Source organism: Cebus imitator, unplaced genomic scaffold (assembly GCF_001604975.1).
Source record: "Cebus imitator isolate Cc_AM_T3 unplaced genomic scaffold, Cebus_imitator-1.0 Scaffold11, whole genome shotgun sequence".
In the NCBI taxonomy this organism is placed as follows: domain Eukaryota; kingdom Metazoa; phylum Chordata; class Mammalia; order Primates; family Cebidae; genus Cebus; species Cebus imitator.
The window spans coordinates 8,520,478-8,541,949 of record NW_016107326.1 but is presented as its reverse complement, the minus strand read 5'-3'; the positions used below and the strand labels follow the sequence as shown (position 1 = coordinate 8,541,949).

The 21,472-nt window shown below is 52.5% G+C and overlaps 1 protein-coding gene across 5 annotated transcripts in view; it reads left to right on the top strand.

Moving 5' to 3' along the window:
* The window catches only part of DLG5 (discs large MAGUK scaffold protein 5), a 137,411-nt gene that overhangs the window by 105,400 nt on the left and 10,539 nt on the right, over positions 1 to 21,472 (top strand). For 4 of the 5 annotated variants that reach the window (XM_017496730.2, XM_017496740.2, XM_017496748.2 and 1 more), the window contains exons 15-27: positions 647 to 1,666; positions 2,739 to 2,862; positions 3,288 to 3,432; positions 4,865 to 4,977; positions 5,619 to 5,708; positions 6,013 to 6,163; positions 10,315 to 10,477; positions 10,635 to 10,768; positions 11,461 to 11,607; positions 12,923 to 13,106; positions 14,369 to 14,517; positions 15,392 to 15,562; positions 16,451 to 16,647. In XM_017496730.2, the coding sequence (XP_017352219.1) occupies positions 647 to 1,666; positions 2,739 to 2,862; positions 3,288 to 3,432; positions 4,865 to 4,977; positions 5,619 to 5,708; positions 6,013 to 6,163; positions 10,315 to 10,477; positions 10,635 to 10,768; positions 11,461 to 11,607; positions 12,923 to 13,106; positions 14,369 to 14,517; positions 15,392 to 15,562; positions 16,451 to 16,647 (2,788 nt within the window). The remainder of the gene's footprint in view (positions 1 to 646; positions 1,667 to 2,738; positions 2,863 to 3,287; positions 3,433 to 4,864; positions 4,978 to 5,618; positions 5,709 to 6,012; positions 6,164 to 10,314; positions 10,478 to 10,634; positions 10,769 to 11,460; positions 11,608 to 12,922; positions 13,107 to 14,368; positions 14,518 to 15,391; positions 15,563 to 16,450; positions 16,648 to 21,472) is intronic. The other variant, XM_017496756.2, reaches the window with a different exon arrangement.

Sequence of the window (21,472 nt, the reverse complement as noted above, 5' to 3'; positions counted from 1 at the left end):
TTACTTTTATGTTTCATTTATTTTTTTAAATATGCAGGACATGGTGCAGGTGATTTTCTGTGTGTGTGTGTGTGTGTGAGAGAGAGAGAGAGAGAGAGAGAGAGATTGGGAGTCTCGTTCTGTCACCTAGGCTGGAGTGCAGTGACACAATATCAGCTCACTGCAACCTCTACCTCCCAGGTTCGAGCAATTCTGCCTCAGCCTCCCAAATAGCTGGGACTATAGGTGCCCGCCACCATGCCCAACTCATTTTTGTATTTTTAGTAGAGATGGGATTTCACCATACGGGTTAGGCTGACCATGTAATCCACCCACCTCAGCCTCCCAAAGTGCTGGGATTACAGGTGTGAGCCACTGTGCCTGGCTGAGGTGATTTCAGAAAGTTTTCAAAGTTAAGGGAACTTCGACTCTTCTTTAAGTTCAGAGTGGCCAGAGCCGTGAGAAAACTTCTCCATTAGGGTCAAGCGTGTGTGTGAGTGTGTGTGTGTGTGTGTGTGTGTGTCTGTCTGTCTGTCTGTCTCTTTTTTAGGGGGCAGGTGGCCCATTCCTGACCATTGCTTTACCTGTGGGGACAGTTTTCAGTGGCAGCTCCAAGTCCTGCCATCTCACCTTCTCTCTTTCTCACTCCTCTGCAATCCCTGCCTAGGTGTTCCCTCAGAGCTCCTCGTGGAGTGGCCAGAACATTTTTGAAAATATCAAAGACTCTGATAAGATGCTGAGTTTTCGAGCCCATGGCCCGGAGGTCCAGGCTCATAATAAACGGAACTTGATACAGCACAATAACTCCACGCAGACAGACATCTTCTACGCGGACAGGCTGGAAGACAGGAAGGAACCAGGCCCCCCAGGAGGCAGCAGCTCCTTTCTGCACAAGCCATTCCCAGGGGGACCCTTGCAGGTCTGCCCCCAGGCCTGTCCCAGTGCCTCTGAGCGTAGCCTGAGCTCCTTCCGCTCAGATGCCTCTGGGGACCGTGGCTTTGGGCTGGTGGATGTGCGTAGCCGGCGGCCGCTGCTGCCCTTTGAGACAGAGGTGGGCCCCTGTGGGGTGGGGGAGGCCCCCCTGGACAAGGCGGACTCTGAAGGCTCCAACAGCGGCGGGACCTGGCCCAAGGCCGTGCTCAGCTCCACGGCAGCGCCTGAGAAACTCTCCGTTTATAAGAAGCCAAAGCAAAGAAAGTCCATCTTTGACCCTAACACTTTCAAACGCCCCCAGACACCTCCCAAAATAGACTACCTGCTTCCAGGCTCTGGGCCTGCTCACTCTCCCCAGCCCTCCAAGAGGGTGGGGCCTCTGACACCCCCAAAACCTCCCAGGAGGAGCGACTCCATTAAGTTCCAGCACAGGCTGGAGACCAGCTCTGAGTCAGAGGCCACTCTGGTGGGCAGCTCCCCATCCACTAGCCCCCCGAGTGCCCTGCCCCCCGACGGGGACCCTGGGGAGCCCATGCACGCGTCACCCCCTCGCAAGGCCAGGGTCCGCATCGCTTCCAGCTACTACCCTGAAGGAGACGGGGACTCCTCCTTCCTGCCAGCCAAGAAGTCCTGTGATGAGGACCTCACCTCCCAGAAGGTGGATGAACTAGGGCAGAAGCGACGCCGGCCAAAGTCTGCTCCCAGTTTTCGGCCTAAGCTCGCTCCAGTAGTGATTCCTGCTCAGTTCCTGGAGGTAGAGCTGAGCCCCAGGGTGCGGTGAGGGGAAGCCTGGAGTGGGGCATTTGGCTGAGGGAGGGCTGCTGATTGGCCCTGCACCAGTGTCCCCGGGCTCCTGTTTAACCTGGCGCCTTTGCTGTTGGAGTTGAGGAAGAGGAAGGGGTAGCAGGGGGATGCCTGTGGGATGTGGCCCAGCTAGGAGGTAGGTACGTGGCGTGGGAGTGTGACGCCAGGAGGGGAACGCTTTCTTGGGTATAGCATTTGGTTTGCTTTTTCAGACAAGAAGCTTTTGAACTTGTACAATAAAACCTATGGCGTGGACTTGCCTTGAAGGGCTAGGGAGATGAGGTGGCACGTGTGAGACTGAGTGGGCAGCAGGACAGCCTGACTGTGTGTGCTGTCATCATTTCTAGGAGGGTGAGATTGCTGGGGACTGCAGACAGCATCCCAGGCACCAGTCCACACTGCTCACTGGGGACAGAGAGCTTCCCACAGCCCTGTGCATGGGGCAGAGTTGTACATGCCTGATGCACGTGTGCATTCTCCCCTTTAACATGATCTCTATGTGAAAGAACAGATTCATTTTCTGCAGTTTTCTTCTGAAGGGTCTGTAAAGCTGCTCCCTTGCAGCCGTGTAAGGCAACATCAATGGGCAAGACTTCTTTCCACCTGTCTCCTCCTGTGCCCCAGTGGGAGGAGCTGGTTCCTGGGGGACAGAAACTGGCTTGTAGAGGTGTCCAAAAGCTCCACTGTTTTTGTTTTTTTTCAAGATGAGAGTCTTACTCTGTCGCTCAGGCTGGAGTACAGTGGTGCAATCTCGGCCCACTGTAACTTCTGCCTCCCAGGCTCAAGCGATTCTCCTGCCTCAGCCTCCTGAGTCGCTGAGATTACAGGGACCCGTCACCATGCCCAGCTAATTTTTGAATTTTTAGTGGAGACGGGGTTTTGCCATGTTGGCCAGGGTGGTCTTAAACTCCTGAGCTCAGTTGATCTGCCCACCTCGGCCTCTTACAGTGCTGGGATTACAGGTGTGAGCCACTGCACCTGGCCGCTCTTTCTAGCAGACACTCTTGCCCTTGCTTCTGCAGGAACAGAAGTGCGTCCCGGTCAGTGGAGAACTCTCCCCGGAGCTCCAGGAGTGGGCACCTTACTCACCCGGGCATCCCAGCCGGCACAACAATCCCCCACTGTACCCTAGCAGGCCGTCTGTGGGTGAGTCAGCGGGCCAGGGACTGGGACTGAGGATCGGTGTAGACTCGAGCTGCCTAGTCTCCAGGGAGAGGGGAGGCAGCATTTCAGAGAGCTCCCATGTGTTTTCAGCCCTGAGGTCCAGAGAACTGGGAAATGCTGCCCTGGGATGGTTTGTCTTACAGCCATGACATGTCTTAGCTTGTCAAAGGGCTTTCTCCCCATAGCAATCTGGGACATAGGAATCATGAAAGAGACTTCTCCCCATTTTACAGGTGGAGACAGGCCAGGAGCCCCAGCCACATTGTGAATTGGTGGTTAAAACTCATCTCCCAAGTCCTTTTCCCCAAAGACTATGGCTGCTTCCTAGGATACAGGGAAAAGGCGTGCATAAGTCCAGGGCTGGCTGGGTGCTTTGGGGTGACTTTTCTCATCAAGCCCATTTCTAGGCACTGTTCCCCGGAGTGTGACCCCCAGCACCACCATGAGCTCCATCCTGAGGAACCCCATCTACACCGTGCGCAGCCACAGGGTTGGCCCCTGCAGCTCTCCACCTGCGGCCCGAGATGCCGGCCCCCAGGGTTTGCATCCCAGGTATGTAAAGGCACCCTGTGCTTCTCTGTACCCCAGCTTCCCAAGCCTGCCTGGACATGGAACCACAGGTGCATAAAGAGGCTCATCAGTGGAGGAGCTTCCTTGCCTGGCTGGGAAGAGCTGGCTAGAGCAACGCAGGGAAAGGGAGCCTTAGGGCTGCTTTTTTAACTCATCAGCACGAGGTTTCAAAAGGTACTGAAAGGACAGTAGTGATAGCAGCTGATATTTGAGTGCCTGTGTCCCAGGCATTGTGCTCAGACCTTTATGAATATCATTTCACCGAATCAACAGCAACCTCATGGGCTAAGTCCTATTACTGTCTCTGTCTTCAAGATGAGGAAACTGATACATAAGAGGATGGGCTGGCTCCAGGCCACGTTTACTCATTCATTTGACAGATTTTTATTGAGCACTTACTACATGTCATGGTCTACCCTAATTATAAGAGGATGCAATGCTGAACTAAACAGATTAGCTTCCGACTCATGTGGTGTGGTGTGTTCAAATGAGGGAGGCAGACGGAAAACAAATCGATAGAGTGATGTCAGACGGTGCCGAGAGGCTCTGAAGGCAGTCAAACAGGGTGACCGGCTGGGCTGTGACCTGGAAGAGGGTGGTAAGTGAGAGTGGGTGGTCAAGAAGGGCCCTGAGGCAGAGGGGGGATGCTGCTGTGACCAGAAGGATGAAAGAGGCCAGCTGCACAAGACCAAGGCTGGAGCCTCCAGGGAGAAGGGCCATTGGTGCCAAGGCCAGGGTTCCCGGGCACAGTGGTGGGAGCTTGGCAATGGGGCAATAAGTCAGGAAGAGATCTGAGGTCACAGGGCACAAACCCTGTGGGACCTGCAGCCGTAATAAAGAGTTTGGATTTTATTCTAAGGACAGTGAAGACCACTAGAGAGTTTAAGCAGGGAAGAGATGTCATCTCATTACACAGCCAGAAAAAGATGCTGCTGAGGCCTGACCTCAGGGCAGCCTGACGTGGGTGATCCCTGCTCTGCCCTCCGGCTTCCTAGGCACTCTGTCCCGATTGAGGCACGTAGCTCTCCTCCCCAAAGTCCTCCATGCCCATCTTGTCCCTCCTTACCCACCTCCTGGGAGGAGAGGTTCCCCCTCCCTGGGCCCACCCAGGTTGCAAAGCCTGTATTTTTTATTGCTTCTTCTGGTGAGCCTGATCCTGGCCCTGTGGCTGGAGTGGGTATGATACCGCCTGCCGCATGCATGTGGCCTTTTCTCCTGCCTGAAGGTCCTTGGTGGACGCCACCTCCAGGAGTGGCTGAGGGCAGCCTGGTATCCTCAGCTGATATTCAGTGGCTCCTGGGCCTCCCTTCTGCCCACTTGGAAACTAGGCTGGTCTGTTTCTCCCCAGAGATGTGGATGGTCACATCTTTTCTTGGTCTTCCTCCTGAACTCCTCACCTTTTGTTTTTACGCAGTGTCCAGCACCAGGGACGCCTGAGCCTGGACCTGAGCCACAGGGCCTGCAGCGACTACTCCGAGATGAGAGCCACCCACGGGTCCAACTCACTGCCCTCCAGCGCCCGCCTAGGTAACTGCACCATTTGGATTTGGTGCTGCAGCGGGTGCCAAAGTTTTCATCTCTGCCTGCATCCTAATGCCCACATCTGCGGGTGGGCTCCCCACACGAGGGACTGAGCTCAGTTCCCTCTGGGAAGGGCTGCTGCCTTCGTGGGCCAGCCATCATGCTGCTGTCGGAGCCATTGCTTTCGCCTTCCGCTTTCTGCAGGGGCTGTATGGTCATGCAGGTCACCCCTCAGCTAGGAGCCTTGCTCCCTGTGCCCTGGGCTATTTTGTATGGCTGTTTATACATTTTTGTATGGAAAGTGATCCCCCCAGAGTAGAGTCGGACAGGTAGCCCATGGAGGTCTTAGGGGAGCTCTGGCGCTGGGGAGAAAAGATGGAGCAGCTGCTGTGACACTTAGGTGGCTATTCCGTGGCTGGAAGTGAGACTTGGGTGCTCCTGTTCTGGAGCAGTCTGGGCCTGCTCAGTTTATTGAGATAAATGTTTAGCGTCTGCTTTTCTTGAGTGTTCCACATCAGGGCTCCCTCGAGAATAACAGCAGGGCCCAGGTTTACGTTTATCATCCTGAGTGGTAGCCTGGTGGACAGGGAGGACAGGGTGGTGGTTAACGTCAAGGCCTGAAGTTTCATTGCCTTACGGAACAATAGGTTCTTCGAGTAACTTGCAGTTCAAGGCGGAACGCATTAAAATCCCATCAACCCCAAGATACCCGCGGTCTGTTGTGGGCTCCGATAGAGGTAAGGACTTCTCGGCATCCCATCTCTCCTGCTTTTCCTGTGGTCTGACTCCTCACAGTGGAGCCTCTGGGCTTAGTTGAGAACTTCATAATCGTCTCAGTCAATCAGTAAAAGTTCATTGAGCCCAGCAGTGGCCCTGGTGATGTGGGAGGAGAGGGGCCAACGCAGAGCCCAGCGTCTGAGATCCAGGCCATGTAATGCAGTGGGGATAGAGCTGTGTGTCTGGATCACATCTGCCTTTCGGTCTTGGCTGTGGGGAAGGGAGATGGGAGTTCACACCAGCAGTACACGCTCCTCTCTGCAGGTTCACTGTCACATTCTGAATGCAGCACTCCTCCGCAGTCACCCCTCAACATCGACACCCTGTCCTCTTGTAGCCAGTCCCAGACCTCAGCCTCCACATTGCCCAGAATCGCTGTCAACCCTGCATCCCTCGGGGAGCGGAGAAAGGACAGGTGAGCATGGCTGGGCATCGATGGCGTGGGTAAACCAGTGGACAGTGCAACCCAGTGGTGGGCCCAGGCTGTGCAGGGAAGGGGCTTAGCAGAAGCAGCAGGAGCAGCTTGGGTGTCCCAGCATTCGCTGGTGTCACCAACAGGTGCCATGGGACACTGGATACAGGGAGGTGAGGCATGTGTGAATGGTAAGGCAGGGCGCGGGGTTGGCTCATAGTAGATGATGCTGGCAACCACCTGATGGTGATCATGCCATCGTGGCACCACATACTCCTTCCTGGGCCCTTGTTCAAGCACTTTACATGTGACTAAGTCACGAGATCCTTCCAGGGACCCTGTGAGTGTTGTTGTTATTATTACCCCCACTTCACAGTTGAGGAAACTGGGTTCAGACGTTGGAGTGACCGGCCTATGGCCGCAGCCTGGTTAGCCGCTGGCACCCGGACTTATTATCCTGTGGTTTTCCCTCTCACTTGAAGCTTTTTGTTATGAATTAAAATATACCAAGGAAGAAAGGCTGTAAAGCATACATGTGCAGCCTAGCTCTTTACTGGTTCATTTTAGAATGCAGGCCCGTCTTTGCTTAGGTTTCAGGTTGACTGTAGGCTAGCTGTCTGTCCAGAGGCACCTCCTCCATGAAGTCTGTCACCCCTGTGCACTCTGCGCACACCTCCGCCCTCTCTGTTGTTCCCCTGGACGGAACTTACTAGAACATGTGTACATTTAACAGCTTCTGTCTAGATCATAGATCTTACAGAGCTCTGATTAAACTTAAACTTACCTTTATTTAATCACCAAAAGAAACACAGCTACTCTTGTTCATTTGAATTCAGAAAGCTGAGGCCTCTGTAGCTATGAGCCTCAGCAGGGAGCCCTGTGGGGTGGGCCCTATGTTGGGAAAAATCTTTTTTTTTTGGAGATGGAGTCTTGCTCTGTTGCCTGGGCTGGAGTGCAGTGGTGCAGTCTTAGCTCACAACCTCCACCTCCTGGGTTCAAGTGCTTCTCCTACCTCATCCTCCCGCGTAATTGGGATTATGGGAACCCACTACCATGCCCAGCTAATTTTTGTATTATTAGAGACGAGATTTTACCATGTTGGTCAGCCTGATCTCAAACTCCTGACTTCAGGTTACCTGTGCACCTCAGTCTCCCAAAGTGTTGGGATTACAGGCGTGAGCCACCGGGCCCAGCCAGAGAAAATCTTATGTTTGACTTGAAAGTCTGAACTTAAAGGGCAACAAACCAGAGAACCTGAGGGGTAATGAAAGGACACCAAAACACAGAGGCCTGGCCCCAGTAGGGGAATCAGGTGTACCTCATCAGAAATGCTGATGGAGCTCTTACCATGTGGCACGTGCAGAAGCACACTGGCCCATTTTACTCAGCCCCTTCCCTGGCCAGAGAGGACAGGGCCTTCCCTGAGTGAGGTGGGTTCTTCAGTCATGAAGAAGGCCTTGCCACCCACCATCAAGCATTCCTTAGTTCCCTGCAGGGTGCAAAAAGCCAGGAGCTGCTCCAGGAGGGAGAAAAGTGTGAGTGACTCCTGCCCTCATGGTAGTTAGGATCCAATTGGAGATGAAATTTGACATGTGTGACCTGACTGAGCCAGCTTTCTTTTTACAAATGGCCCTGTTTTCCAGATTCTGAAGTATAGTATTTTATACTTGTTATAGAAAATCAGGGACATAGAAAAGTAGAAAGAAGTCTGGGTGCAGTGGCTCACGCCTGTAATCCTAGCATTTTGGAAAGCCAAGGCAGGTGGATCACCTGAGGTCAGGAGTTCAAGACCAGCCTGGCCAACATGGTGAAGCTCCGTCTCTACTAAAAATACAAAAATTAGCCAGGCATAGTGGCAGGTGCTTGTACTCCCAGCTACTCGGGAGGCTGTGGCAGGAGAATCACTTGAATCTGGGAGGCGGAGATTGCAGTAAGCTAAGATTGTGTCACCGCACTCCAGCCTGGGCGACAGAGTAATACTCCATCTCAAAAAAAAAAAAAAAAAAAAAAAGTAGAAAGAAGAAGAAAGTCACATTTAATCTCTTCAACAAGAAAGTCAATTGTCATTACCTTTTGGAGATACATATATATGTATGTAGAATGCATGCTTTATTATTTATGTATATAATCACATCTGCCTAACATGTTTTTAGCTATTTGTAATTGTTTAAGTATACTTTATAAACCTCTTTTGAGAAGCAGCTATTGTTTAGAGAAAACTTTTATGCATATTATAAAAAATTTACATCATTCAGAAGACTAAAAAGTGAAGATAATCTCTGGCTGGGCACAGTTGCTCATGCCTGTAATCCCAGCACTTTGGGAGGCTGAGATGGGCGGATCACTTGAGGTCAGGAGTTTGAGACCAGTCTGGCCCGCATAGTGAAACCCCATGTCTACTAAAAATACAAAAATTAGCCAGGCATGTGAGCAGGCGCCTGTAATCCCAGCTATTCAGGAGGTTGAGGCAGGAGAATCGTTGGAACCCAGGAGGTGGAGGCTGCAGTGAGCTGAGATGATGCCACTCCAGCCTGGGTGGCAGAGTGAGACTCTGTCTCCAAAAAAAAGAAAGAAAAAAAGATTATCTCAGATCCCCTTACCTGGTGATGTCCTGTGCAGAAACACTTGGTAATGTCCTCCATAGGAACCTCCTTGTGCATAAATTCATGCATACTCGTGTGTGCGGGTGCAGATGAGTGTAAGTGCAATGGTGCTGATCAGGCTCCACACCCCACAGTGTGTCCCTTACATCTTTGCATGTCACTGGAGCCTGGTTCAGACTGTCATTCTGTTGTGTGGCTGTTGCTGTGATTTACTCACTTGCTCCTTTATTGGGATACACGTGTTGTATGGAGGTGGACCTCTTTATGTCTTGGGTCTCTGTTCCATCATCTGAGGCTAGTGCAGGAGGGTGATGTGGGGCTGGCTGTGTGCTGAGGGCTCTGCAGGTCTCAACAGCCCGGGGCTCTAATCCATCTTGAGTTGGAAGGGACCGTGGGTGTAGGCTGGGGAGTATCTGTCTGAGCTGAAGGGTTAAGGGAGGACTTCCAGAGCGAGCAAGTTTGGGAAGTGGGAACACTTTGGAGGGTGAGAGAGAGCAGGGACAACTCAAGAAGAATTTTAATCTCTCCCTCCCAAGAGGGTTGGGCCGCAGGGCCGCAGGGCCGCAGGCTGAGACTGCCAAGTGGGAAGCTTCTCTGCCTCCAGGTGGCCGGGGTGGGGTGGTTTAGGTGCCTTCCCACTAGAACCTGTCCCCACCTTGTGCTGTAGAGGGGACCTGGACTGGCCCCCTCAGCCTTTGGCTATGGTTTTATCCTGCGACCAGGGCCGGCGTGAAGTCCCGGGCTTATCGTCACTCAGCTGTCTTTTCCCAGCGACAAGGTGTCTTTGGTTGTCTTTCTGTTCCAGGTGTCTCCGGTTGTCATTGTCATCTGAGTGTCCCTTTTCTTTCTAACCTTTGTCACCTTCCAGATGTCTCTGCCACCATAGAGCTCTTCTGAGGCTGCGCATGGCTGCCAGGCCCAGGTCTTCCTCCATTCGGTCGGCCTGCCCAGAGGCTCCCTGCCGTGCCCCTGCCTGTGGTGCCCTTGGGCGCAGTGGGCAGCCCAGGGCAGCAAGTGCATCACTTCAGCCTTGCTGGAGCCTTCTTCTCCCTTTATAACAGCTCGGATCTGCATTGGCTTAATCTCCATGACCGGTTGACATCACTCTGTGTAGCCAGTAAACACAAAAGTGGATTATTTTCTGTTGCCTCCTCAGGATGGAATGTCATCCCAGGAGCCATTTCTTTTCCTCAGAGGGCATCTTGAGACCCCTCCCCCCCAGAGTTTGCAATTGCATATTGTGGGGCAGCTCCTATCCTGTGATGAAAATCCACGTGTATCAGTATTTATAGTTCACAGGGACCATTCTCTGTGTCTTTGGCCTGGGTGCTTGCATGTCTGGGTGTGCTGTGCTCACGTTGTGTGAGGCTGTGGGAATGTGATCCTTTGTCACACAGGGGTGGGCCCACTGTGGCCCCATCTAGCTGTGTCACGATGGGAGCATCCAGGCTCGGGGCCCTTTCTGCACTGCCCGATCGCAAGCCGAAGCTCAGGCTCTCCCCAGCCCTTTCATTTGGCTCTGAGCCCCTGAAACTTTTGACACTTCCCCAGGCCTTACGTGGAAGAGCCACGCCATGTGAAGGTGCAGAAGGGCTCAGAGCCGCTGGGCATCTCCATCGTGAGTGGAGAGAAGGGCGGCATCTACGTCTCCAAGGTGACCATGGGGAGCATCGCTCACCAGGCCGGCCTCGAGTACGGGGATCAGTTACTAGAGGTGAGAGGGAGCTGCCTTCCTGCATGGGTTCCATGGAAACCTGCCCTTCTTCCCCCTCTCCTCCTCCTAGGGAACAGCAGTACTCCCAAGTCCTCAGGGCCTTCTCCCTGTCCACAGCCCCCACCCTGTCACTGAGCCCACCCTGGTGTTTCCCCAGTTCAATGGCATAAACCTGCGGAGCGCCACAGAGCAGCAGGCGCGGCTCATCATCGGGCAGCAGTGTGACACCATCACCATCCTGGCCCAGTACAACCCCCACGTGCACCAGCTCAGCAGCCACTCCCGGTCCAGGTGAGTGTGGGCCTCCCCGGGCTGTCTGGGCCGGGGCAGAGAGGTGGGTGTGGCAGCACCCCACTCATTGCTGGGAGACCTAGGGAGCCAGTCGCAAGTTCTGGGGATCCTACTGCTGCTGAAGGAAGAGGTGACCAGCCCTGAATTTTGGAAAAGGGGCATGCAGAGAGAGGCTGTCGCCTCCTGAAATAGGGTGTGGAAACAGATAGTGTGGTCCCCCTACCCAGCAGGGGCCCGGTGGCAGTCAGGAGCTGCGGCCCCATGGGTGGATTCTGGCTCAGAGTATTTGGCTCCCTGACCATGAGCAGACGCTGGACACCTGCTTGTATCTGTCCCTGAGCCGTGGGTCGAAGGGCAGAAAAGAAGGGGGCACGCCCTCCAGTGCTGCGCCACAGGCTCAGCGGAACAGATAGGATGCACAGGCAGAGGAAAAGGGACAGGATGCTCACGGGTCCCGAGGCCAGATGCCTTTGGAGAGGGTCCCTGAGCTGAGGGCAGGTGGGGAGGAGAGGACAGGCAGATCCTTTGGGGTGGATGTCACAGGTCCAGGTTCCTAATGTGTCTGCTCTGCTTAGGACACAGGGCGGTGTGACCCAGTCCCCATTTACAACTCAAGCCCAGTTGCCACAGGAAAGGGGGTGGCTCTGGATGGCTTTGTGCTGCTCCTTATTCCTCCTGTCCTCCGTCCCCAGCTCACACCTGGACCCTGCCGGTACCCACTCCACTCTCCAGGGCAGCGGCACCACTACCCCGGAGCATCCCTCTGTCATTGACCCACTGATGGAGCAGGACGAGGGCCCTGGCACCCCCCCAGCCAAGCAGAGCACCCCCAGCTACAGGTCAGCAGATGTGTGCTGTGAGCCTTCTGTGTCCACTTGGGCTGGGTGGGGCTGAGCACATCCTCCAGGCGGCGCAGGCACTGGGCAACCAGCCTCATGTGCTGCAGGCCACACGCCAGGTCTTCAGGAGTTGGGCTGGGAGCACAGCATTCCTTTTTTACCACCCTCCTCTCTCTTTTCCTTTTTCTTTTTCTCCTGTTTTCTAGTTGACACGTTCTTTCCCCTGCGTCTTCTCTTTCTCTCCTCCATTTCTCATTCACTCTCTTTCTGTCTTTGGATGCATTCCCACAGTCATCATCCAGCCCGGCCCTGGGCTCTGGCCACCCACAGCAGTGCTTCCCCCAAGGAGGTGGCGGACCAGTGCCGGGCGTGTGCAGCATAAGTAGGGTGCCGGGAGGGCACTGCTGGCCACTGCAGAGCAGGCAGGAAGATCACTGCACTGTGGCAGCTGGATTAAAATGTTCAGGCCAGGCAAGAGCCAAGGGTGGGCATAAAGGGAAGTCCAGGCCGAGGGGGCAGCCGTGTTCAGGAGGAGGAAGGAGCCCTGTGGGAGCTGCACAGCATCCAGCCTGGCCTGGGGCTGCAGGGAGGGCCACCCAGGCCAGGGTGCGGCGCAATCAATCTGCAGTCCTGGAGGAGCCATGTCTCCAGCACTGAGGGGCCTTCGCCAAGCTCTGGGCAGCATCTCACAGAATGAGGCCAGCTCTGCATCCTCTCTACCAGAGTCTGTCACATTGGAACTTAGCTGCTACAATATTTTCCTCCCGGGCTGGCGTCTCCCCTGACGCCCCCTTTATCTGTTTCTGTTGCTTACTTTCAGCTTCCCTCCCTTGAGTTTAAGTGCCTTGATGATAAGGAGCCCCTCTTTACCAGTTAGCAGTTCCTGGTCTACAGCAGCTGCTTGGTAGACATTGCAGAACATGTTGCTGTGCTCTGGACAGTGAGGCCAACTTTAGCCTTTCTTAGGAAGAACTAAGTTAGGAAAATGAGTGTGATCCATATGGGAGGGAGGACATCCTGATCTCTAAGGCTCGAGAGTGATAGCCGGGCCTGGGAGCAGGGGCACTGATGTGTGGCTTCCACTGTCCCCCTAACTGGCTTTGAACCTGGGGTCTTGCCTTCATCTCCAGTACACCTCAGGTGTCCTGCCCTGCACTCTGAACCAGTAGAACCAGAGGCCGCCTCTCGGCTCCCTGTGGTTCTGAGACCCCAGCAAGCAGGCAGAAAGCGGTCAGGGCACTGGCGTCTGCTTTTTCTTTTCGCACCTCCTCCCTCCTTTTGCACAATTGAGGAACTTCGTTTTTTTTCCCGAAAGGATTGCGGGAGATGCCAACAAGAAGACCCTAGAGCCACGTGTTGTCTTCATCAAAAAGTCCCAGCTGGAGCTTGGGGTGCACTTGTGTGGCGGGAACCTGCATGGGGTATTTGTAGCTGAGGTGGAGGATGACAGTCCTGCCAAGGGTCCTGACGGCCTCGTGCCAGGGGACCTCATCCTGGAGGTGAGTTCTGAGCTGCTGAGCAGGCCAGGCCTCCGTCCACCTGCACGGTGGGCTTGCTGCCATCTCAGTCGGCAAGATGGAGAGTACAACCTCTCACCTGGTGAGCCGGTCAGGGCTGACTGTTGTTGTTGGGCAGAGTCTTGCTCTTGTCACCCAGGCTGCAGTGCAATGCCGCGATCTCAGCTCGCTGCAGCCTCTGCTTCCCAGGTTCAACTGATTCTCCTGCCTTAGCTGAGTAGCTGGGACTGCAGGTGTGCACCACGACACCCAGCTAATTTTTATATTTTTAGTAGAGACCAGGTTTCACCATGTTGCCCAGACTGGTCTCAAACTCCTGACCTCAAGTATCCTCCCACCTTAGCCTTCCAGAATGCTAGGATTACAGTCATTAGCTACCGCACCTGGCCACAGGGTTGATCTTTTAACCCCTGTAAACACAGAATGCTGCCAGGCTCCTCTGAGCAGGTCTCTGTGAAGCCAAGCAGGCCATTGAGGAAAGGCAAGGGCAGAGCCTTGGCTCAGGCCCTGGGCACCAGGAGGTGCCTGCCCTCAGGTAGTGCAGCTGCAGGAGGATGGTCTTTCTCTGTGGTCTCCTGCCTCAGTGGGGAGATGGTTCATGAGACTATGAAGGCACAAGTTGGTCTGGACTTGGTGGCTCACACCTGTAATGCAGAATTTTGGGAGGCCTAGGTGGGAGAATTGCTTGAGCCCAGGAGTTTAAGACCAGCCTGGGCAACATAGTGAGACCCTAGCTTTACAGAAAACAAAAGAGAACAAAAAGATTAGCCAGGTGTGGTGGAGTGTACCTGTGGTCCCAGCTACTCGGGAGGCTGAGGTGGGAGGCTCACTTGAGCCCAGGAGGTCAAGGCTACAGTGAGCTGTGATTGCACCACTATACTCAGTCTGTGTGACAGAGAGAGACCCTGTCTCAAAAAATTAATAAAAGCACAGGTAGCATCAGCAGGAGGAAGGGCCCTATTCTGAAAAGCCCAGACTTGTTGGGCACCAGAACAGGGCTTTTCCTGGATAAGCTGTCAAGGGCAGAGCAGCCACTTGGCAGAGGACCTCGTGTCCAGGGAGCATGTGCGGGACCTGGGGGCTGGGGACACAACGAAGACTCAGCCCTTCCTACAGAGCAGAGGCAGGCAGGGTCTCAGTTAAGTAGGGATGTTGAATCTCTGCCGTATGGCCATCACTGGCCCCTCTCGGGTGCCCAAGCTGCCCTGACTTTGGCCTTCTGACTGCATCCCCCCATCCCGCAGTATGGCAGCCTGGACGTGCGGAACAAGACAGTGGAGGAGGTCTACGTGGAGATGCTGAAGCCCAGGGATGGCATCCGCCTGAAGGTGCAGTACCGCCCCGAGGAGTTCACGAAGGCCAAGGGCCTGCCTGGTGACAGCTTCTACATCAGGTACAGTGGCTGGGGAATTGGTGGGAGATTTGGGGCCAGAGCAGAGGCTTTCATGGGAGACTCTCTTCCTGGTAAATGGCTCTCTGTTTCTTGCACCCCAAGGCTGGGGCCATGATTATCATTCCTTGACACTCAAATCTGCACGCTTATTTGTGGTGAGATGATTGTGACTTAGAACAACTTTTGAGGGCTTTAAGAACCACGTGGGCTCCCTCTTTAGGGCTTAGGGCTTGGAGAATTTTGAGGCTGTCATGCCCCATTTCCTGTGTGCTGTGCTCCTCTTTTTCTGGTGTCCCCCAGGCCAGGTTTGCAGATCCCTCTGCAGTGTGTGTGGACTTCCAGGCATCTTCAGTGCCCTTACGTACTGTATGAAATGCTGTGGGCATTGGGGGCTGGCATCAGGTTTTCTAGGAGGAGCTCAGAGCTTTCTTTATGTTTCCTAAGATCCGAGATCACAGAAAGCATGAGAATACTGATGCAGTACAACTCCCTGCCTCTAGGGTAGGAGGTGACATGTTTCTGTCCTGGAGAGATTCCACTTTGTAGGAACCAGGGGCCTGGACTCTGAGGAGGGAGGCAAATGGGAAAAGCCACCTGGAAAGAGAAGTTACGGCCACAGACCTTGGCAAGTTCTTTCTCTGATGGGGATGTGCCCTAGTGTTAGGGGAGCAAAGGCAGTCTTTGTCCCTTTATGTAAAACACAGGGCTCCCCCCTTTGAGAACCACCACCAGAATGCGGAGAGGCGATTCCTGATCAAGTCTGGAGACCGCTCAAAGCAGAATAGCAGCCTTAGCGACCTGGCTGCGGAAGGCACCTGGTCTGTTCTTAGTGGCCAGAGCCACCTGATGGTGCTCCCTCTGTGCTGTGGTCCAGGGCCCTCTATGACCGGCTGGCAGATGTGGAGCATGAGCTGAGCTTTAAGAAGGATGACATCCTCTACGTGGATGACACCTTGCCCCAGGGCACGTTCGGGTCCTGGATGGCTTGGCAGCTGGACGAGAATGCACAGAAGATCCAGCGTGGGCAGATTCCCAGCAAATATGTGTAAGTGTTGTCTGAGACTGGGGCGGGCTGGGGCAGGGGTTGCCAAGGGCAGCCAGCCATGGAGCTGTCCCATGAGGGGTACTAGGGCCAGGACTGCTGGAGGAGGGACTCTGCTGCTCATCTTAGCTTCCGCTTTCTACATTTTGCCAAAAGTGCTGATCTAAAAAGCTGCTTCTAGTGTGAGTCAGTGCTATATAGAGCACAGTGGTGGGTCAGGAAAAATGTTTTAGAAAAATGAATTTGTATAGATACTCACACCTTGCTGCTCCCTCAAAGTGTACCATTCAGTGGTTTTCAGTATATTCATAGGTGTGTGCAGCTGCCACCACAGTTAATTTTAGAGTATCTCCATCACCTCAAACAAACCCCAGAGCCATTCGCTGTCACCCCTAGTCCCTCTGTCCTTCCACCCAGCCCTCAGTCCTAGGTAGCCACTGCTTTGCTTCTGGTACTCATGGTCTTCCTGTCTGGACTTCTGTGTAGGTGGGATTGCATAGTGTGGCCTTTCGTCCGGCTCCTGTCACTGAGCGTAATGTTTTCAAGGCAGCTTGCATCCCTGCATCATTCCCTTCTATGGCAGGAAGCATAATTCGTCATGTCACCAAGTGAAGGCTGCCCTAGCCAGTTCCTTTTGACACTGAGCTGAGCATGCTGTAGTAGACATTGGCCTGCTCTGAGAGCTTGCCCTGGTGCTGGCGTTTGTGTCACCCCTGCAGCATGTACCGAGGGGTCCCAGGGCGTGGGAAGTGATGTAGCCTTGAGACCTGCCAAGGGATGTCGGGGGACCCCGGTGCCTGGTCCACCCTTGCTTTTCTCATCAGGAAGGGCAGGTAGGGTGGGGCAGCAGGGTCTCGATGGCCTTACCCAGCATTGTCCCCTGTGCCACAGAATGGACCAAGAATTCTCCAGGAGACTCAGCATGTCTGAAGTCAAAGATGACAGTAGTGCCACAAAGACCCTGTCAGCGGCTGCACGCCGGTCCTTTTTCCGGAGGAAACACAAACACAAACGCAGCGGGTCCAAGGACGGGAAAGACCTGCTCGCCTTGGAAGCCTTTTCCAATGATTCCATTCCACTCTTTGAAGGCAAGTGGCTGAGCTCGTTTTCCAGTGGGTGGGGTTTGCTGAGGATCCAGGAGCTCCACAGCAGGGACTTAAACAAAAGAGAGGCTTACTTTGCTTTTGTGCACAAGTCTGGAGGTGTGTGTCCAGCTTGGTCACGGGGGGTGCTACCATCTTCAGAGCCACATCCATGGGGTGTGGCCTCCATCCTCCCAGTCACCACCTGTCAGTGCAGCTGCAGCCATCACGTCCCTGTTTCAGGCAGCAGGAGGGAAGAAGGGGTAAGGCAGAAGTGTGCCTCAGCTGAATGTGCCTCTTTGAGCAGCTATCTGGAAGCCCTAACCTGTGACTCCACTTACATCTCATTGTCCACTTGCATGTTCAAGAGAGGTCAAAAAGGCATGTTTTAGCCGGGTGCAGTGGCTCACACCTGTAATCCCAGCACTTTGGGAGGCAGAGGCAGGTGGATCACCTGAGGTCAGGAGTTTGAGACCAGCCTGGCCAACATGGTGAAACCCTGTCTCTACTAAAAATACAAAAATTAGCTGGGTGTGGTGGTGGGCACCTGTAATCTCAGCTACTTGGGAGGCTGAGGCAGGAGAATCACTCGAACCTAAGAGGCGGAGGTTGCAGTGAGCTGAGATTGCACCACTGTACTCCAGCATGGGCGACAGAGCAAGATTCCATTTCAAAAAAAATAAAATAAAAATAAAAGAAAAAGAAAAGGCATGTTTTATCTGGGTGCATTACTGGGTTCAGTAAGAGGTTCAGTTACTAAGGAAAAATGGAAGGATAGCTGTGGGGTAGGCAAAAAGCAGTCTCTGCTGAGTGCATTGCTTGCCATTTGTTTTTAGGTTATTACAGGCTGCTTGGTTGTGACCAAGGGCCATCGGTTTCTGCAGAACTTCGGCATTTCTAGCGTCAATCCTGTGTTCATTAACAAGTCTTCCATGATCCTTCTGGGGCAGGATGCTAGTCCAGGGCCGGAGTTGACTATCAGGAGATGGCGTACATCTTCTTGTAGACAGCCCTTGTGGAAAGGTTGCATTTGCCCTGCAAAGCAAGAGGCCTTTATGAACGTGGCTCCCAGGCCCTTGGTGTGTGTATCCTGTCCTAGAACCTGCCCTCCCTGGTAGTCAGGTGTGGGCGTGCAGTAAGCAGCAGAGTGTACGGCAGCCGGCTGCCTCCCTCCCTCCCTTCCCTTTTTACAGTGAAGACCTTAGGCCTAGGGAGTTGAGTGGATCACACTGTAGTGATTACATGGCCCACTGTTACTGTCAGTTAGGGCAAGGGTTGGCAAACTATTGGCCATGGACCAAGTCTGGCCCAACTGCCTATTTTTAAACAGTCTGTGAGCTAAGGATGGGTTTTTATACTTTTTATTTTTATTAATTTATTTGTTTGGGACGGAGTCTTGCTTTATTGCCCAGGCTGGAGTGCAGTGGCATGATCTCGGCTCACTGCAGCCTCCACCTCCTGGGTTCAAGTGATTCATCTGCCTCAGCCTCCCGAGTAGCTGAGATTATAGGGGCGTGCGACCACACCTGGCTAATTTTTTTGTACTTTTAGTAGAGATGGGGTTTCACGAAGTTAGCCAGGATGGTCTCGATCTCTTGACCTCATGATCCACCCGTCTTGACCTCCCAAAGTGCTGGGGTTACAGTCATGAGCCACCGCGCCTGGCCAGGTTTTTATACTTTTTAAAATGTAAGGTGTAAAGAAGTCTGTTAGCGTTTTGCTGATAACAGTTGCTTAGTTTTGGCATTTTGCCTTCAAAGCCTAAAATATTTACTGTCTTGCCCCTTACAGAAAAATTTGGGCCAGGCACGGTGGTACACACCTGTAATCACAGTACTTTGGGAGGCTAAGGTGGGTGGATCACTTGAGCAAGGAGTTTGAGGCCAGCCTGGCCAACATGGTGAAACCTCGTCTCTATTAAAAAACATTAGCCTGGTGTGGTGGATCATGCTTGTAGTCCCAGCTACTGAAGAGGCTGAAGCAGGAAGATTGCCTCAGCCTGGGAGGTTACAGCTGCAGTGAGCTGTGGTCACGCCCAGGTGACAGAGTGAGACCCTGTCTCCAAAAAAAAAAATATTGCCAGCCTGTTAATCAAGGCGAGGTTTCTCTCTTACTTTGCTTTTTGGTTCTATTTCTTCATTCTTTGTGGTCTCTGCTCTGGTGCCCTCTGCTCCTTTCTCTGTAGGCACCGTCTCCAGTACGTTTGGCATTTGTCCAGCAGCGTTAGCATCTTTGAAAAATAGCCCTTTGTCTATTCTTTCTTTTAGTTCCTCAGGCGTTTTTCAGTATATATCTTGAAGTTGTTATGAGGTACATACACATTTTGAATTGTTATATCTTCCTGGTAAATTGATCCTTTTATCGTTATGTACTTCTTGATCTCCAGCAATGTTTCTTGCTGAACGTCTATTTTATGTCATATATATATAGAGAGAGGGCGGGGGGGGGAGATGGAGTCTTGCTCTGTCACCCAGGCTGGAGTGCAGTGGCTCGATCTCGGCTCACTGCAACCTCCACCTCCCAGGTTCAAGCCATTCTCCTGCCTCAGCCTCCTTAGTAGCTGGGATTACAGGCACGCCACCATACCCAGCTAATTTTTGTATTTTTGTTAGTAGAGGCAGGGTGTCACCATTTTGGCCAGGCTGGTCTTGAACACCTAACCTCGTGATCCATCCGCCTCAGCCTCCCAAAGTGCTGGGATTACACGTGTGAGCCACCGCGCGTGGCCTATGTGATGTTTTTATTGACATTACTAGTTTTCTTTTGGTTAGCTTTGGCACAGTTCATCTTTTTCCTTTACTTCAAACTTTTCTGTCACTTTATATTTAAATATCCCTTATAGGCAGCGTGTGGGACTTTTTAAATCCACTGTGGCAATCTGTCTTTTTAAAAATTTTGTGAAAGTGTAACATACATACAACAATATGCACATTCATTTACAGAAAATGAGCAGCATGAGGAATTTCCACAGTCTGAGCACCCTGTGATAGTCCTTATTGTTTGGTCAGAGTATTTGCTCCATTATATATAGACATTTGCCATCTTACTGTTTTCTATTTGTTCTACCTAGATTCTGTTTGTCCCTTTTTTCTTGCTTTTTAAAAATTAATCATAAGTTTGTTTTATTCTGCCCAGCCATCCTCTACCATCCTCTTACATATCCTGGTTTTTAGTTATTTGTTTCTGTTTTATGCTTTTGGGGGTTAAAATAGACCCCACAGCGTGCGCCTTTGACTTACTTCTAAGAGAAACCGTTACTTTGACCACTTCCATGATAATTCTAAAACATCAGACCACTAACTCCATCTACCTCTTTTCTAACTTGGATACTATTCTCATTTTATTTATTTATTTTTTTGAGACAAAATCTCGCTCTGTCGCCCAGGCTGGAGTGCAATGGTGCGATCTCGCCTCACTGCAACCTCCACCTCCTAGGTTCAAGCAATTCTCCTGCCTCAGCTTGCAGAAAGCTGGGATTACAGGCACCTGTCACCACATCTGGCTAGTTTTTGTATTTTTAGTAGAGATGGGGTTTCACCATGCTGGCCATGCTGGCATGTCTGCTCTGTCTTCACGTCGCCTTCTCCTCCACGTGGGCCTCTCAACTCCCTCTGCCTCTCAGAGGACCCATGACGTTTTATTTAGGGCCCACCCGGATACTCCAGGAAAAGCCCCTCCTCCCAAGGCCTTTAACTCAGTCATCACTTCTTTCGTTGCATAAGGTAATGCTCATGGGATCTGGGGCTTAGGAGGTGATTTCAGTCTTTGGGGGACACTTGTCAGCCTGCCACGCTCATTGCGGGTGAGAAGTCATCTTTCCAGTCTCAGTGCTGAAGGCGATGCCCCCACCTGTCTCCTACCATGTGTGGGTAGGCTTTTCTCTGCCTTTCTTTCTCAGAAAGAAATTTCCTAATTTCTTACCATACCATGCTCCCCCAGCATGGTTTTCGTTGTGTTTATCCTGCTCAGAAGGTTCCAAGCACTTTTTACATCTGTAACTTGGTGGTTTGGTCGGTTTTGGAGTTTCCTGGCTACAGTTTCTTTAATATTGCTTCTGTGCTGACCTCGCCTCTCCTCGGCGTTTTCGTTCTTCGAATTACTTGGGGTAACATACCCTGTCTGTCTCCTGTTTTCTGGGCTCTTTTTCTCTTGTATTTTCCACTTCTTTCTCTTGATGCTTCTGCCAGCTTGGTTGTTTCTCCTCACCTTTTTCCTGTTCATCATTCCGCTCTTCTGTTGCATCCATTATGTTCTTTCAGAAAGTGTATTTTATGTATCACTCGAGAGTTTCCATTTGGTTCTTTTTTTTTTAACCAGGCTTTCTCTGCTGAGACTTTCCCTTTTGCCGTCTGTTCTCCTAAATACTTTAATCATATGTTTGTGAAGACTGCGTTTGCTAGCTGTCATGTGTGGTCATCCCTGAGTCTCTTTCTGTGGTCTTTGTTTTTCTTGGTCCTGCCCCCTTGAATATGCCTGGTTATTGTTTATTGAGATGTCAGAAGTTATGTTTAGGGGATTATCAGGCTCTGAGTGATGTTGCCAGCCTCCAGAGAGGGTCTGTCCTCTGCTCCAGAGGTAGCCACCGCTCGCAGATCACCTCGATCCAGCTGCAGACTCAGCTGACCTCAGGCTGGGTTGCAGCTTTTGTGCAGCTGGTGATTCACCCTGACCCTAGGAGGTGGCCCACCAGTGGTCCCAGCCTGGGGTGTTCCTTACGGCCGCTCCTTCCTAGGGAGCCTTGACTTCCAGTTTCTCACTCTGCAGCACTGGGAGGCCATGGAACACACGGCTCACTGCCTTAGTGACTTTATCTTTTTTTTTTTTTTTGAGA